The following is a 19,300-nucleotide window of genomic DNA, read 5'->3' on the forward strand; positions in this document are numbered from 1 at the left end:
ATAAATGGAACCATAGATAAATAGGACGACTTACAACACCGACAACAGTAACACCCACCTTGCAACATTATATTTAGCAAATAGCTGTGGCGGTGTCCGCCGAGGTATATTTTTAATAATCTTGGCTCGTTGTAGTAGTAGTTAAATTATAACGAATTCATTTGTTTACACATTTTCGCTCCATATTTTTTTTACAAAGTAAGTAGTTTTATGAATTACTATTTTTGTGATACTTACCGTAATCTCCAAAAATAATGTGTACCTAGCACGTTGCCCAGTTGTTATGTGCCTCAAAATCAGATGTTCGAATTATTGTTTTCGAACAAATTCTCTTACTTTCCTCCTGATATGTTTTCGGAGTTAACATCTAATGGAAAAGAAAGCCCTCTCATTTTACAGAGATTTTTTTCTTCCTATATACCTAGTGTCAAGTGTTTTGGAATATAACTCAGTGAAAGCATGTCAACGTCGCTCATTTACATAAATTATGTATAATTTTGACGTATTTCGGATCATATTAATCCTACTTATTTCCAATATTTCAAGGCATATACAATCGAAGCGGCGTTTATAGTTAAGTGAAACACGTGTATAACATCATTTATAGATACTAATTAGTCATTTAATATTATTGAATGATATAAACATGACGGTTTGTCCCAAGCCATACATTCGTCGGGATTCGAAATACCAAAAATTTGTTTGGCGTGTCATCAACCAACGAAGACACGACGCTGCTTAGTGGGGCACAATGGTATACCTAACGAAACGATGTTATTTATTTTTACGATGTGATTTTGATGTATGTTTTTCTTGTCCACTTTTTCAGTTGATATCTAGAGTTGCCGAAACATGGATTCACCTCGCAAAATAGATGACTGCTATTTTTATTACTACTCGACGTGTACCAAGGTAAGTTTTATTTTTATTTTATTCATTTTCATGGTACATATCACGTAAAAATCTGTACAAGCTACTGCATAATAATATGGTGATTCCACATCTATATGCTTTGTCTTCTGGCGAAAGTTTCACCCATTATCTGCTAAAATTTGAATCATGGAATACCTACATTAAGCCATAATGTGTTATCTACTTTTTGAATTATTGTTTTACCAGCCAATTTTGTTGTCGAAAAATACCTGAAATACATCTTTAATCAGTACTCACGATCACGGACATAACGAGATCTTGGATGTAATGAGGAAACATTCGTTGACATTTTAGTTTATGATTTTCTCCATACATTTATTCCGTTTTATAACGAGCTACTTATCGGATACTAAAAAGTAAAAATATCTACAAAAATTTTCTTAAAACTGTTAATGTGTCGATCGTTTAAAAACATTTTCGACCCTAAGCAATAAGATCCGACCGTAGACCGATATCGCCGGGATCGGATTACGTTTATTAAGTACCTAATTGGTGTTTTCGCCGACAATATTGAACACATGGTTGAAATTTAATGTAAAAATTCCAAGCTGAAGTCAGTAGGTACCTACCAGCGTTCATTACAATAAACAACTTCTTTTGTAGTTTATGAATGCCATGCTTGTTTCGGGGAAAAATTCTAATTGTGTATTTTTGTTTGAATTGTGACTTTTTGTGTTATGTGACCGCTCATTTAAAAATACCTATTCTCTGATATAACGAGTAATGCTTATACAAGCAATTCAGTAGGTCACATCTTCCTCGTAATAACCGATATATAAATAACATGGAATACAAACCCATCAGTTCATGTCAGATACTGAATAAGATATTATGTCGAGTTGGTGTGTTTTTACTTTTAAAACATAGGTATACATATTATGTAGAACGGTGTCAGATTCATCTGCCACTGCAGTCGACTTATTTATGTGTTGATATCGTTTGACAGCATTTATAAACTGTGTCAATATTGTTATTGTTTACGCCATGAGCTGGTAAGTTATCATCGAGGGGTGGACCGAATGTGATTTGATAACTTCGTATTGGTTTAAAATTGTTAAACGGCAAAATTTTGTATCATCGGTGCATTGTGATCAAGAAGTCGTTTGAAGTTGCTTAGACAAAACTATTTTTTTGCATCAAGCGCTAGAACCAAGAGTCCTATTTGAAATGGTTCTCGTTTGATACTCGTTCATCGTCCACCCTGGTAGTGCTAATGGGTTTGTGGCAAACGCGATTATTAAAATTTTAGGCGAATTCAAAAAACGGGGACTTACTAAAAGTGGTTGAATGAAAACTTGATTCCCAACTTACTACCGAACTTAGTGATAGTTAAAGATAAATGATTCCTACAATAGATTATTAAACCCTACGCTGTCAAACAATTAAAAAAAAAACGTGTTCAATAAATTGGCCAACAACAACATTGGATTCTATGGGCCGCGTTTGTCCAGCTCCAATATGATAAGAGCCGATATTGCCTGAAACTAATGGTGTCTAATTTAAATATTCCTTAGGTGTCAGTAATTTTATAAAGTGCCCAGTTAACGATTATTGTTTTGTTTCCAATTTCAGGGTGACACGTGTCACTTTCGACACGAACCATCGGCACTAGGCCGGGAGACAATGTGCTTCAATTGGCAACAAGGAAAATGCTTTGATCAACAGTGTAATCTAAGACACATGGAATTAAGAGTAAGTCCCACTAGCATCAACCACATATTTTCTGATAATTATACATTATAACCTCGATAATTCGAAATCCAAGGGACCCTGAAAATTGATTTCGAATTAGCGAAAATCGCTATAAATCGAATTTTCCGAAAGAAAAAAAAATTTTCGTCAATTTGTATGGAGACGATGCAGTATTGAAAAATAGTGTTACGTGGTATTTAACAGTGAAAAAAGTAATTCAATGGTGAACTAGTTCGAAATATGTGTTTTTTACACTTTGTAATTAAGCACTAATTACTGAGTAATCAGATATCCAGCTAGATAGGTACCTACCAAGAATAAAAATTCTTAAATAAGAATGTTGTTCCTTTCAAAAATCTAATCTAGATTCATACAAATTCACAGTAAAAACTGGTACATATGTAGGTGTGTATTGTATTTAAAATAAAATTCTTTAATATCCTATAAACAATAAAAATGTCAAGTGAATTCATTAAGTCAATTAGTGAACTAGTCCTGTCAAGCAAAGAGTCACTGTGTATGCATTATTGCCAGTTTAATCTAAACATTCAGTTGTTATCAACTTAAATTTTAAAAGATAAGAAACTCATTGTTTATTGAAATACATTAAAAACATAATTCTGTCAGTTATAAAAAAGGTTTTTTTTTCACTGAAAAGCATTTAGTGGCTATGTGCTAGGATTACCTTGTAAAACAACATTTTTTTCACATTAATAAAATAACGGATTGTGAATTAAAATGAATGACAAGTAAATCTACCTTGATTGACATCCCCAGCAATAATAATATTGATGCTTGGATAAGTCATTTGTGTCATAGTACATTAGGAGTTTTTGGGTTTTTCCACATACTAAACTTGGGGATTTGCCTCCCATCAGTAAATTTGCAGGTGTTTGCCTACTTAAATGCAGTCATTAAATTTATTACTTTCCAAGAAAATAAGTATTTTACTATTATTTATTTCGATTTATATGGATAAACTTGAATTCGCTACCTCCAAATGTAATATTATTTCATTCAATCGTTCAAGGCACACCTTATTGTTCCCATACACATTGTCTGGTATAATATTGAGTAGGGTAACGGAGATAAAAGATTTGGGAGTATTGTATGATACAAAGTTCACTTTCAATCAGCATATTCTTAACATCAGTACTAGATCTAGCAAAATGCTTGGTTTTGTTATGAGGGTTTCAAAATCATTCGAAAACGTCCGAGTGCTACGTACATTATACGTATCATTTGTGTTGAGTATTCTTGAATATGCCAGCATTATTTGGAGTCCTAATAGGTTCATGCACACAATTAAGCTGGATCGAGTCCACAATAGATTTCTTAGATTTCTCTACTTAAGAACATACGGGTTCTTTCCTTATGATAATGACAATAAAATGAATTTCCCGATTCGTTTTCTTCTGGGTATGCTATCAATGCAATCCCTGTCTACCCGAAGAGTGATTGTTCTTTTAAAGCATTTCTTTTTACTTCTTCGTGGGTTCATTTACAATCCGCATAAACTGGCAAATATTAATTTTCATGTTCCCACCAATATCACTCGCAGCTCCACGGTCTTCAAGATACCTCGTCGCAGGACAGATGTTATGTTTCATGATGCTGTGTATCGTGCAATTAGCTTATTTGATGGCACCATAAAGGTTGATTTGTTTTTTATTAATTATATAATGTTTGTAGACGTTTTAAATAGGATAAATTTATAATTGTATATATTATCATATTTCTTTAATATTTACACATGCTGTCTTTTCCACTTTCTTGTCATATTAGTTGTTATTTGTAATTAATATATTTTTATATATTTGTATGTATTATGTATTATGGCGCATTGGCCAAAAGCTGTAATGCCGTAATACTCTTTTTTATAAATAAATAAATAAAAATGGCCTTTGGGACCAAATTCCATTTCGAATTACGAAATAATGAAAATTTCGATTTGTAATGAACTTTTTGTATGAAAAATGATTCTTGGGGGTTAAAATTGACGAAAAATTCTAAAAACGGCGAAATTCGATTTATCGTTTTTCGAATTATCGAGGTTCTACTGTATATGTTTCTATGTAACCCTTTTGTCATATACAATTTATAATTACATTGTTTTTATTTAATACTCGATGACAGAATTTTCAAAACAAATGAATATAGCATTTGCAATCATTCGTATTACGCACCTATTTGAAGATATTACATTTACTACCAAATAGGAAGTCCCATACCACACCAAGTCCTATGGGAGCAGCAGTACCAGGCAGCTAGTATTAATTATATTATTTCTCAAATCGTCTAGGTATCTATTCTACTATATTAAATGTCAAGCTAAAATCTGCAACGTTTTTCTGTCCTGTACAAAAATCCCTTTCGCCTATTTTCCGTGTAGGTAGGTACCTAGATATTTGAAATACGGTATACAGGTGGTAATTTTGGGCCAGTTTGGTACTTTAACAACCGGGCGATTAACACAACTAATATTACTATAAGAAGTTGTAAATTGATAAACTAAACTTTAACATAATATGTTTTTTGTTTAGAAAAATCGTAAGCAAATACCGTGCTATTGGGAATCTCAACCGGGCGGGTGCCGTAAGAAATTCTGCCCGTTCCAGCACACTGCCCAGCAGACCCGCCCGGGAGGCGTTCCCCCCAACGAATCCGCCCCCAACCGGGAGACAGCCGAGGTATCGGACTCTCACAGGATGCCGCCTACTCTTCCCATGCAACATCCTGGGTCTTGGCATCCACATCAGAGACAAGGTATGATGTTCGACTGTCTCAAATTTTGATACGTTTACAGATACAGTACTGTGCAAATTAATTCGAGCAAGTATGCACTATATTATGTTAAAAATTCCTAGAATTGTTAATAATTGGAATCAATCTGATGTCATTATCCCATCTCAAGAGCTCTGAAAGTTCTATGCCTAAATTGCCTCAAATATGGTATTTTTTTAATCTGATGTCGCCCCTCATCTGCAATGGCTGATGATTTCTTGCAGGACTTTATGGGTTAATTTGCTGTACCACGCGTATATAACATAACTTTCTCTCTGTGCAAAGCTGAAGAAAGATAAAAGGTGCATAATATACAGTTGTAATGAACTTAATCGGTTCTGTGCCAAAGCGAACATGTTCACAGATATGGCCGGGCGCACAGTGCCGGCCAACAAGAAACGCGAACTTATTCGCCTGTCTTTGAAGACAGAATGCCAGTCTCAGGCGTTTCTTTTGAATAATTTAAAATTCGGAAGAATACTGGTCCAATAGTGAGACATTTAGCATATTATGATTGGTAAGTGTTTATAATAAACTTTCAATATACAAAACCTCCCGGCACAGATCAGGTTCAGTAATTACCTAACTCGAGTTTGTTTTGGAATCAATTGATTTGTACTCTGATAATACTCTATCTACTCTTTTTGTTTATTTGACAGGTCCATTGGAAAATCCATTAGTAGCGAATGTGGGCGGGCCGCGTCCGCCGATGGATTCGTCGGTGCCCATCAGTCCACTGGCGGCGGCCTACAGCAGTCTGCCGAGCGTCGACTCTCTTGTAGTGAATTTTGAGGAAGGTATGCGCTTGTATTGACATCACCATCCTCACGCCCTACCTCCAGGCCCCACATATCTCCCAATGTGTCACAGTCACTTTAAGATTGTGTAAAATGATAACATCACTGGTAAATTGTTAATCCCGCTTGTGTAAAAAATATTTTCTTTTTCCACACGAGAGGATAACCTGATATTTAATTATTCATTTATATCCGCTGCTGATTTATTAATAGGAGGGGTTTGAAAGAGACTTGAGCGTCCAATTGAAAACAATAAAATGAAGATTTCGATACTGCCGATTGTTGCATGCCAATAATTGATGATTTTATTCGCTTCTTGGCTTATTTCTAGCATCTCTTTCAAGAAATATTTTAGTCATTAATATAACATCTCGTAGAGTTTGTATTGCGAGATATGTAATATATCTATTTTACCCTAATTAAATAACCAAGTTTGCTATTATTAAAATTCTGCCTAGCGGGATATACACACTCACCTGTAAAATGAGGTAATTTTAATTCTCTGCAACGGGACGGATAATTCAAATGTTGCTATGTTAAAAAAGAAAATATTTATAGATACAGTTGCAATTTGCCAGTATAAAACAAATTATGTAATCTGTGGCCTTCGGCCATGCATAATATGTTATTTCACATCTTATCTACTGTTTATTTCAAGAATTTGTCCAATCGGATAGGGATTGAAAGACAACTTGTTCTGCTGAAAGCCAATTCTGGGAACGATATAAAGTATTCTTTAAACGAAAGGTGCATTGATGTAACGTACTTTGTTTTATTGCAAAGTATTCATTATGTCAAAAATATTATATTAAAAGCAATTTGATTTAAGTATACCTGTTGTGTTATTATTGTAAAGCTTGTGTTGTAAAAACATTATTAACATTGTATTTTTAACCAATATCTGAATATATTTCGAATTAAAGTTGAAAATTTGTGAAATTTCTTAAGCAAATAGTACACGTAATCTGTTATCGACGACAAGAAAATAATCTATGATTTATATGGAATATTAGCCTCTTATCTTTTGTTATTACTCGAAAACGATGATTATTGAATGTTTGTAAGTTTATTAGGAATGTTAGCATTGCCTCTCCTGAATTTACATGTAACTCATAAACTACACAATGCTCACTATTTAAGTAGATTATAAATAATTACAAAATGTAATATTAATATGGTTACACTAAAAAATAAATTTTTTAATTATTAATACAACAGAATAATATTCTTATATTATGAAATACCATTAAGCGTCAATTACATTGAGCTTTTTTATGAGCTGATTATTGGCAAATTTAAAAGCGGGCGGTTCAGCTACTGCGATTTCATGATTACACACAAAATTTTCCATTCGCTGATAAGCCACAAGCCAGCGAGCGATTTTGACGGAACGTAGTTCGTTTTTTTGCCGGGAGGTCGCTACGCTCCATAATAATGTTTCCATTAAACGTCAAAAAGGTAAATTTCAAAATGAGTAGTTCGTTTTTCCACCACCATCGCTCTACTGCGCAGACGCGATACGCCCACAAGCCGGCGTGTAGCTTATAAAGTTGACCGGCTTTCAACTTTTCTCGGTGGAGTGTTTACAACCTGCTTATTAGCTTGTTCGATGATTACACTGGGCGAATTTACAGGCAGATTATAAATTTGCCAATAATCAGCTCGTAAAAAAGCTCAATGTAATTGACGCTTTAGTGTGAAATTGATTCAGCAATGAACAAGTGGCATCAGAAAGTAACAGAGCAATTTCATTGGTTGCCAGATGCATATCTTTAAAATTCAACCAATGACAGTAACGTCGTCTTTAATGTTTTGTTTACTTTTACTAGATAGCCTGATTCAAAAGTCGGAGTATATTATAGTAATAAAAACTATATTAAAAAGGCTAGATAGAAATACAACCTCCCGCTGATTATTAATGTCTTCTGGAAGCCTAGTCTGTAATAAACATTAGGTTTTCAATGTAATGATATGCATTATGTAATTACTGTTCTATGTATCTGTACGGATCGTATCTTGCTTGTAATATATTACAATGTTTACCGCATTATAGAATTTTTGTCCATTGATTTATACATTGTAATAATGTGAATTTACAATATGATTGAATGACACTTTTAATGTCTTTACGGTTTATTAGTTAAATGACTTAATGAAATAATGCGATTATTATATGTGTGAGTTGTCTCGCCCAAACTTATTGTTTTAGCAGTCAATGGAAAAATAAAATACTTTCATGCCTCCTAATGCCTATCAACACCAATTAAAAGTTGAGTTATGTAGTGAATACATATTGTAGAATTTGTGTAATAACAAACAAAAATAAAATTCTGGTACAGTAAAATGCGGTTAATTTGAAATTGATGGGACCGAAAATTGAAAAAAATTCAAATTACGAAATACAACATAGGTATAATGGCTGAAAAGTTACATTTTTGTTGCAATTTTGTAACGTTTCTGTGTGCGATACAGTTTCTTACAGATTAATGTTTATAAAGTCCCACGATGGCCGGGCGGTTACACGTCAGTCTGATAATGTCGTGGGTCCCGGGTTCGAATCCCGGGTTTGAAAAATTCACATATGTGTGTTTGGATCTAGAGTATGGAACCAATGGGTTGAATAAGTGGCCAACATACATTTCTTGGAAAAACAAAAATCTGCTACTGAACCTTATTGTTCATTCTTCAAATTAATGGATATCATTTTTATGAATTTTAGTGAATATTTCGATCTATGCTGAATTTCAAATTAACTGTGCTTGTCGAATTAACGGGATTTTACTGTAACTCTGTAGAGTTTTCATGTTTTATTACATTAGAGTATCTTTTACAGAAAATGTGCATCTTTACTGTCTGTAAGCCATTTTAATACTGAGGAACTAACTACTGATGACTGATTTGTACACAATACATTTATTTTGCATTTTAATATTACTTTTAGAAAATGTAGCAGTCTTTATATTGTTTGAAAACATGTTTGTTATAAAAGTGTCCTACTTTCAACGTATTCTTTATGTTGTTTTTTTTATTTCGATAAAGTCAACTTTATATGTTTATTCTTGTCATGAAATTTGGTGTAGCCTTTTATTGGATAAAAGTTATGGTTTTTATCAGCTCAATTGACATAATTTAATTTGATTACTATTCGTGCTGGCTGCCCTATAGCAGCGAAGGGATTGATTAGTTTTGTTTAGTCACTAGTCATGAATATGCAGCACATGTAGATATATCTAACGGATTTGTGAATTATGCATTGTTTCCTATAGCTGTCTGTCTTATCTACACTGAGAAAAAATATATATTAGGTTAATTGGTATAATAAGAATGGTCTGTTCACTCGATATACCATCAGCATTGATTATTTTCCGTGTTTTAAAATCGACAAATTCATTCGATTCTTTCAGTGCGTCTTTTTGTCGAATGGTATTAATTTCTTGACAATGGTCAGTGCTCACCAATGCAAATTACCACATACAGCAGACAACGGTAACTTGCATTAGATTTCACCGTGCATCTGCAGCAAATTACTAGATGTATACGGTAATTAGTGGTGGTGTTGGGCACTGGCCGCATGTGTGTGAGAAGCTGAGAATGATCGAAGATAGGGTAAATAAAAGTTGTGAGGTAATTATAGTTGGTGTATCGTAAAATATCAATAACTTATGATTAGACATGCAATATTTCAAAGGTTTCACTAATCAATGACTATCGCTTCAATCGTATTTATTAAAAGACTTGTTCATAATAATTTATTAAGCAAATTGTCATTAATTTACACCATGGAAATTATATTACTTGCATGAGTTGATGACTATATTGTTAATGCAAAAAAAGTCACCAGTTTTTATAGACGTAGATGCCGCAAAGGAGGTATTCATGTAAATTTTGATACGTTTAAACGGGCTTTGACATTATTACAAACCATGGTCGTGAGCTATATTAACTATGTTATTATTATCAAACTGGAAGGGAGTTTTAATCTTCTCTTAATATCTAACCCTGTCGAAGGAAGATAGATCATGTGTTTTCAGATAAATGGCATTTATATCTGCTAGTTTATGTGTTTGTTGTGTAACTGGTCATATATTAATGGTTATTGATAATATTTTACTATGCAATGTTGGTTTTTTTTCTTTTATTTGTGTTAATAACAACACTGCAAGTTATGCAAATTTTCTATAAGCTTTGAAAGTTATAGTAGGTATAGTGATTGTATTGTGTAAAAAGTTTGTTTTGGATCTTTTTTCATAGTTTTGCTCTGAAGTAACATAAAAATTATCATAAAAGCCACTGGAAAGGGATAAACCATTAAATTTGATATGTCTTAATTATTATGGATATATCTAAAATTATCTTTTTCATATAATGCGGTTTATGAAATTGCTTGTCATGTGAATGTCTTTGGATTTAAATGTATCCAATAATTATTAGTGTAGGGTGATTCGTGTGTTTTGAATGTAATTCATTAGGTATTCAATATTAATTATGGAGTCAATATTTTTGTATATCTCGAGAGGAATGCGTGACGGTAAAATGAGAGAGCAAGGAAAGAACAACACAGTGTTAGACGTGAAGATCTTCGATTGAGACGTGTGAGAAATAGTTGTCGAATCATATTCGGTTTGCTTCTGTGCATATTTTCCAGCCGGTGTTTGTCCGGTCGCTTCGTGGAGTGGACTTGATGATCGTTTCGTCCATTCTTCCAAAGATTTCAGCAGAAATATGTTTTAAGATGCTGACTCTTTGTTCTATTATTGTTTATAATGGAAAATATTGCAATTTTCTTACTCACATCGATTTTGCATTCTAGGAATACAAGCTATTCCATAATAATTATAGTTGGCTTGGTTCGTCATCCAAAAGGATTAATTTGCTTTGTGTGAATCATATTTTGAATTGACGAAATGTTGACGTTATCTATTACATATCCCACAATTCTTAATATTCAGCTGGTTTTTATTAGATTGATCTTTGTAATTTAAAGTAGGGTTTTTTACAAATATTTCGCTTTTTATGAACTTGGGAAATATTTATATATATATATAATATATAGACGTATAACTTTTGTAAATTTTTCAGCACTTATTGATTGTCGAGGAATTAAAGAAACAAAGTGTTAAAAAAAATATAGTAGTGTCAAATTTTGTATTACTATTGTTGTCATTATTGGCTTGGAAGAGTTGACTGAATGCTGTTTAGAATACCGGAATTAATCAAGAGGGCTGATAATCTTTAATTCAATACGAATACTTTAAACAATGGTACAAAAACATTTAAAGGAAATATCCATTTTACACAATTAATTCTATTATGATTTGACATAATTCTCTCGTATAAAATCTTATCTCTCAAAGTAAAATCTTGCGTTGCCACTCTGTAGTCATATCGTCGTGTGAAATGTTTTTCTATTTTTTTATCATTAAATATGTGAAATCGCCTGCGGGGGGGGGGAGTAGAGGTGGAACGATTGAGAGAATAATTAATCTTCTAGAGATATTTGATTAATGAATATGTGTCATTGCACCGATAATAAAAATATGCAAAGTCGAGCAAAAATTTTCTTCACTCGTCTAATGCTTCTAGTGTTAGAATATATTGAAATTACACTTCCAAATATAATAAATATATGGTTAAAAGTTAATGTCGACTTTTACAGGCTTCAAAACGTTTTGTATTGATAGAAACGGAGGGGACTGCATTGACTTTTTCTAAGCCGGAAATTTTTGGCTCTAAAGTAATAAAAAAAAAAAAATATTAATTAAAAAATGTGTTGATAATGTAATAAAAGCTTATTATCGAGAGCTAACTTTAAATATTTTTTAATTATCCATTTCATTAGTGTAATAATTATATATAATATATATAATATAATAAAATATTTGATTTTGCAGGAAATATGTTGAATAGATAGTGAACAATAAATGCCTCTATGATGTAAAATTACATTACATTGAATATAATAATTGCTTATATGTTTTTATGTTGTTACTTATCTGTTGTTTTTTTTTTTAGCAAGGGGTAAATCATTGTATGATTTATTATCCTTCATTATAATTTGCAATCCAGTACTGATAATTTATTGATTATAAATGAATAGCGTATTTTAAATAAGATAAAAAAAATATCTATACAAATATTATATTAACATTGTCTTAATAATTTATAAAGGAAGCTAAACAATTTTTGTAAACATTGTTGTGTATTTGATTATGACTCCCGTAGTGAAGAGCGGTAAAAGAATAATTATCATGTCTGCCGATAGCGGGCAAAGTCTTTTACCTTATTTTTGCACATAAAAAAATATTTAATATCCAACAATGTGTGCTTTGCTCTCTTTTAGAATAATAATTGTAGCGTCTACCGTTGTAGTTATATTTTTTTTTCCTCACAGTCACTGTACAATAATAGCCTAAAAAGTAAAACTGTATGATATTTATCTTTTACCCTTTTTTTATGATGCAAAGTTGTATTTCGTTGAAACATATCTTTTAATTACACATACTATGAGCATATAATTCAATAAATAATTCGTAATTCGATTGATATACTATTGTCATAAAAATTTCTGGAATTTTCAAAAATCTCATTTCAAATAATTGTGATTTTGTTTTCTGTAATAGTTGGATTTTGGATCATTTGGACTAATAATGCTACAGTAATTTGCTGAATAATTCAAACATGTTTTGACGATTCTAATGATCCAGTTTCCATTGTAAATTATGGCCATGCTATTAAATTTCACGTATTTTGGGTTTAGGAATATTTATTTCATAATCCACCTGTCATCCATTGGGAGTCATTACATCCGGTATTCTACCGGTCTACATCTTGAAGTATTTCACTGATACATCTTGTTAGTAAAAATAGTACATATTAAATAATTGGCCATTTAATACATAATATACATTACATACTTAGAATTCTAACTGAATCTATTTCTTCCATACTTTCATTGAATTATGTTTTTTGGCTCTGTTTCATAATGTGCAAAAGACTCATACCAACTGTTTGTAAATTTTCAGGGATTATTCTTGTGTTTTGTAATGAAAGAAGATTTGATAACCCTTCGTTAACTATTATGAACGAGCATTGTGCGTTCATGTATTGCGTTTTTAGACGATTTAACTGCTGTTTTAAAATCTCATTTGAAAACAAATATCTACTGCGAGCAAATTATGGGTCATAATTGCATATTTTTAAAATTATATTACAACATTTTTTACATTTTATTGAAAATTTCACATTAAAAACATTAATTGCAAGATTATCAATGCTGCTTTTTTTAAACGTCACCGACGTGGCGTATTGTTGGCATGATAATTTTATTGATTGTAGCGTAGCTATTAACTTTTGTCAAATTGTACTGGGTGTGACATTTTTAGAATAAATTTACCAATAATTATTGAAAATACAATCACAAACTAGATCGATTCTTGTGGAACCGAGCAAGAATTATGATAAGACAGACGCTGGCATAAAAATGTTTTTTGAGAAGTCAAATTCATTCGTAGACGAAGCTTGGATCGACGATCAATGTTTTTGTATTTTATGACTTAAAACATTAATTTTAATTAACATCCGTGCAGTAAATCTTCTACATTAATATTAATCTATCCTTAAAACTTATGATTTGTTTCACGTTTATTCTATGATAGAAATTATAAAACAGGGTAAACAGATTTTGTGAAATTTCGAATTAAAAATTTCATTTGAATTTTCACACCAAGTCTTGAATAGATATCCATTTCAAATTCACCTATAGTTACTTACATAGATATGGAATGTTTGTTCATACTAACACGATCTGTTACAAAAAGTTTAATATTATTAGGTGTAGGTAATACATATTTGTTATTACTCTACCTACGTTAATAATTTTACTGTTAAAGGCTATGCGTTTTCAGTTTCCGAAACAGCTTTTATTTAAGGGAATGTATGATTAAAAAAAATATTAATTATTTTATTGCCACTTTGCAAAAGTAATATTTTAGACTCCTTTTTTACCCATAAAACAATAAAAATTAAAATAAGTGAAATTTATAGTAGGATTTAAATGTAATAAATAATTGGACTTTTGTTGTTCTATCTGTATAATTTTTGTAACCGGTAAAATCTCATGATATTATTAATGGTGTTCGGTGTGCATCTTTGTAAAGTAAATTTGGAATTTGAATTTTCCAGAATTTGTGTATTGCCAGATTATAAAAATATTATTCGCATTTTAATATGAAAAGATTTCTTTTGTCGATAAAAATGATCATACAGTCTCATCTGTATAGAAATTTTTCGATAAATTAAAAAAAACTGTAAATTTACAATATTTTAAAAACCATATAATGAAATAATATTGAATTACTACCAACTTATTGCCAAAAATTCACATTTTTGTGAATATTGCATTGAATGGCACTAATTATTGTTTATGGCACCTTATTTCTCTTATATTCTATTATAATATTCGCTACTTATGGCAGTATTTTGTTATTTATTGTTTATTCATTAATTAATTATTATTAATATTATACTATCACATTAAGTCACGAATAATGTGACATTTTTATCCTCTGATGTTCTTCTCATACTCAACTATGTTAATTGTTTGATGTTATATTGTAAATGTAAACAGTGAGGTAGCCTAACTTTGTTTCAGTTCGTTAATTTTTACTTATTGTTTTAACTCAATCTCACTGAAATTACTTATCTGATTTTTTTCAATGACTTAGTATTTTACTGTTCAAAATGTAATACTATTTTTATTTCTCAAAAATGTGTTGATTTGTATTATTATAAATAAAGATTGAATTTATTTCATTTGATTTTTGTAATTATTTACCCTCTTTAACATATATTTTTATATTTTTCTCTCTGAATAATTCATTGTCTACTCCGAAATAGACGCCAGCGCTGTGGAGAAATTAGTCAGACTTAAACAAGAATACAAAACAATATCGCGATATTTATGAAAATCATTTGAAATAAATTGCATCTTTTAATTCCTTTCGCCGGCCGATCACCGGCCGAGCTCTTGTATTTCATTTAAGTCGATGAGAATTAAACAAATCGTTATGTATTCTTGCAGAATCTGACTCGGAAAGTATGCCAACGTTGACTCCGGTCAAGAATAGGTTTTTGGATGACGGGCGCCGGGTGGTTACCATCAAATCGCTGGAGCAGATTCGCCTCGAGCGCATTCAGGCAGAATCGGCCGCTTTCTACTATTATGATCCGGACAGCTCGGCGGCGGCTCTTCAACTTCAGTCTTACAATGACGATTCCATGTCGAGTGAATCAAGAGACACAGAAATGAGACATACGCCTACCAATAAACTGCCTCATCAATATGAATCCTTGACATTAGACGAAATACACCAGGGGAAAGATAACATAATATCTAAAAGGTCCCGCGATAAATCAGACGACTTTAAAATATTGTCATTGGACGAGATCCGAGCGAATAAAAGAAGAAAATTCAATGAAGAAATGCAATCTAAAAATGTTGCCGCTGATTTTGTTGTCAATAAAAGAAAACGTAGTCATTCCCCTGATATTTCTAACGTTCAAGCCGTTGATGATAAAACTCTCGAGGCATATTTGAAATCCTTCAGGACGACATCGCCTAATAAATCTAAGAGGTGTGACGGTGAAACTGTTAAAGTTACACCTACGAAACCTAAGTTGATAAGGAAACGAAATTCTATGCCATGTGACAGTACAACTTCTGCTGAACTTGTAAATTTTCACAAATCTTTTGACAATATTAATAGTCTGAGTGATAATTTACCAAATACTGTTATTAAAGACATTAGTTCTACAATTATTAAAGACGATGCTTGTGCGAATGGAACTGTTGTAATAGAAAATAATTCAAACACTGAACAGAGTGAATTAAATAATTCCACGATTAGTGACACAAAGAGATATCTCTTGCCTAACATAATTCCAGACTTAATAGCCAGTTGCGCTAAACCTTTGGAGAATAATAAAACCAACAATAGCTCTGTACCCGTCGGTGTATCTAATTCGGAGGAATCTAATGTTTTAAAAATGATTGATGAATTTTTGGCTTCGTAATAAAAATATTGAGAATAAAACATTTTGAAGTGCCTTAAGTACTATTTATTAATACTTTTAGTACAAAAAAATGTGATCTAAATTTAAAGATGTGTTCACTAGATAGGTTGTTAGGTCATTTTCAATTGCATGAGATTATTGTATTTTTTAATGGGAAGCAATAGGAAGACAAGATCTGAGATCTTTCATTGAAATGATTCCTTTCTATTGAAAAAGTTCAATTTTTTTAAAATATTAATACTAGTACCTACATATAAAGGCTTAGTTACATTGGCAGACGCGCAGACCCAACCCGATCCACGCTGACCATCGTGGCCAATGTTTGTACACTATTTGCAATTACATGCAACGATTCAATCGCGTTGGTCCTTGTTTTTGATTGGTTTAGAATAAACATAGTGTTGCTATTATTAAAAATATAGGTTGGCCGAAAACTATTTCTTCGTTAGATTGGTGGCAACACTGAACAGTGTTCCCGTGCAAATTTACATCAAGACTGAGCTATCGAACCTAGTGGGCGGTGTTCGGATATCTTCCTACGCTCTCGGCAATCTTCGCTTGGATCGGGACGACAAAAAATAGAATTTATCCTACTTTACTCACGATCGCTCCCGATCCTTGAAAACCATAAAGAATAGATTTTGACACTCGTGGCAGATGATCGGGCCAGATGCAATCTGCCAATGTAATTTGAGCTTAAGCACTATTGGGCTGTTTATTATTTATAATTAACTAATTAAGGGGACTATTCTTATAATGAAGAATAGAATAGGTTAAGCTTATCCATATACAAATACTGAATAAATCAGTACACATTATATGAAAACAATAACATCCAAAATTCTTTTATATTCTTGGGTTATATACTTTTTAAATTGTCAATTAATTTAATATTTCAGTAAAATTCAATATTTCGGGTAGATATGTTTAAATACCTACAGCAATATAGACTCGATTCATGTGTACACGGTTAAATGCTCAGTACAGTGTTCGGGTTAATGGTTGTTATTTCAACCATTAAACCTTATTTTTAATTTAAATTAAAAATTATTTTCAATAATCTGTAAACTTTTCTTGTTTTTGCTCTGTGAATACGAATGCAAGAGAGATTGAAATTACGGGATCTAGCCGTATTTTGGAATGAAGGTTTATATGATTCTCGTGATAAATATAATAAAACTTGTGAAAACTACATAATTTGTCATTGTAAATATAGAAAATATGGGAATAAAACAACATTCATTTTACAGGCTTCGAAATGAAACGGATCGCACCGGAGCGCCGTTCCGGTTCATTAAATCCCTAAAATTAATGCTCCCTCCGTCTTGTGGAAAAAATAAGTTGACCATCTGAGCTCCATATGTATAACATCTATCTAACTTATTTTTATAACATATAAGTACATAAAATTGATAACTATCTATATTTTTTTTTGGAAAAAATATTGAGCGCTCCGGTTCGTAACATTTTCCATTTCGAACGCTGATTTTGTGTTGATTGAATTTTATTGTTCTAGCAATATAGAACTTGCATCTTTTATTATTTATAATTAATAATTATAAAGGTATTCTATAATGTTGTTGTGTTACTGCCAAAAGTTGATAAGCCTCAAAATCATGTTATGGAGTTCAATTTGATAGTTTGACATGGCTTATAAAATTAGGCATAATATTAATTATTTATTCCTTTGTGGTTTATGTATATTATGTTCTATCCATCGGATGGCGTTGAAATTTTTTTCTAGCATACATATAATCTGCTGTTAACTCTAAATGGTTACATGTAAATTGTACATCTATTACATTTCACCGTAGCACAGTTCGCCGTGAGCTTTCTTATCCGAAAGAGATGACCGTATACCATACGGTCACTTTTATAGCACCGAGATGAAAAAATTACATATTTTTCTGTATTTCATTGAATACAACATTTCACGGTGACGTGTGATACGGCGAACTGCATACGTATAAATTTCCGGACACGACCTAAATGCCTAAATAATTATCAACTTACCAACTTTTGGCAGCAACCTATGATATGTATTCTCCAAACTCGGATTCCCAGAATTAAAGTGTAAAAACCGGGACTGCAATCTTTAGTATGCAGGAAATTAAAAATATCGATCTCAATATATTATGAAAGTAAAATTATTTACTTCAGAAAATAGTTTTGGTTATTGCTATTAGTAAATATATTCAGTTTAGTTAATTAAGTTACTTATTAAGTTAGGTGTGATTGTCTTAAGATTTATGGCATCGGTACTTACCTATGTAATTGTTTTTATAGGTACCAAGTTGTATGATAATTTTAGCTAGGTAAATCTTGCAGATGATACTAATTGTCAGTATTTTCTTCAATCTGATATTATCAGGTAATTCAAAGATTATTTTATTGACACTACCTACCGGATGCAGCACATATCAAGTGAAGTAGGGTTCGGTAAAAAAAAGGTAATGTGAAACTTGCCTCAAGTTGTTTTGTAATTGAGAGGGTGATTTGCTGTAGTTTTTTTTGACATTGTATTTGTGTTTTAATTGAAATTTGGGCAAATATTTTTATATATTATAATATGTGGAGTAGGTCAGTTTGCCATCAAAACGAGGGGTGTGTATAGTAAGTAATAAATTGATACCATCCATAAATAACAATTTTAAGTTTCAGGGTTTTTTTTATCTTGGCAATATATTATGTATAATTTATAGAATTGACATTGTGAAGGTTAATACAAATGGAATTTGCGTAATGATGAGCTAATATAATCATTCAATATAGTCTCCACTAGTCACTTCGTGAACATGAATATCATTATTGCTTTTAATATAAATATCTTATGGACAAAAATTTGATTCTACATTATTTAAAAGCACGTATAGTATTTTATTATTTATAGATGCTCTCATCATAAAAAAAGTGATCGAACATTAGTTTCAGCAAGTGACATACTTGTTTTGACAATTGCGATTTGCAAATTTGACTATATTCGTGGTAACCTTGTTTTTTTTCACCATGGCCGATCCTAATAA

General features: G+C 31.7%; 1 protein-coding gene across 2 annotated transcripts; it reads left to right on the forward strand.

Annotated features, from left to right (window-relative positions):
* The first annotated feature begins 56 nt into the window (after positions 1-56).
* On the forward strand, positions 57-17,598 carry LOC147078060 (uncharacterized). 2 transcript variants are annotated; one of them, XM_085961174.1, is made up of 6 exons: positions 57-198; positions 830-912; positions 2,506-2,625; positions 5,169-5,391; positions 6,069-6,206; positions 15,286-17,598. In XM_085961174.1, exons 2-6 carry the CDS (start codon positions 853-855, stop codon positions 16,275-16,277), a joined length of 1,533 nt encoding a protein of 510 aa, XP_085817300.1. In that variant the 5' UTR covers positions 57-198; positions 830-852; the 3' UTR covers positions 16,278-17,598. The 2 variants fall into 2 exon arrangements, with proteins under 2 accessions (XP_085817300.1, XP_085817301.1); XM_085961175.1 differs by having other exon boundaries at positions 57-104.
* Positions 17,599-19,300: the final 1,702 nt, after the last annotated feature.

The sequence above is a fragment of the Rhyacophila brunnea genome, unplaced genomic scaffold, assembly GCF_057557595.1.
Source record: "Rhyacophila brunnea isolate RB1 unplaced genomic scaffold, BYU_Rbru_1.0 scaffold_12, whole genome shotgun sequence".
Classification (NCBI taxonomy): Eukaryota; Metazoa; Arthropoda; class Insecta; order Trichoptera; family Rhyacophilidae; genus Rhyacophila; species Rhyacophila brunnea.

Bases quoted from the DNA above. Each gene is read 5' to 3' on its own strand.
- LOC147078060 (XM_085961174.1), top strand. From the start codon at position 853: ATGGATTCACCTCGCAAAATAGATGACTGCTATTTTTATTACTACTCG. The intron at 5,392-6,068 runs GTATGATGTTCG...TTTATTTGACAG, and splicing joins GCATCCACATCAGAGACAAG to GTCCATTGGAAAATCCATTA. The intron at 6,207-15,285 runs GTATGCGCTTGT...GTATTCTTGCAG, and splicing joins TGTAGTGAATTTTGAGGAAG to AATCTGACTCGGAAAGTATG.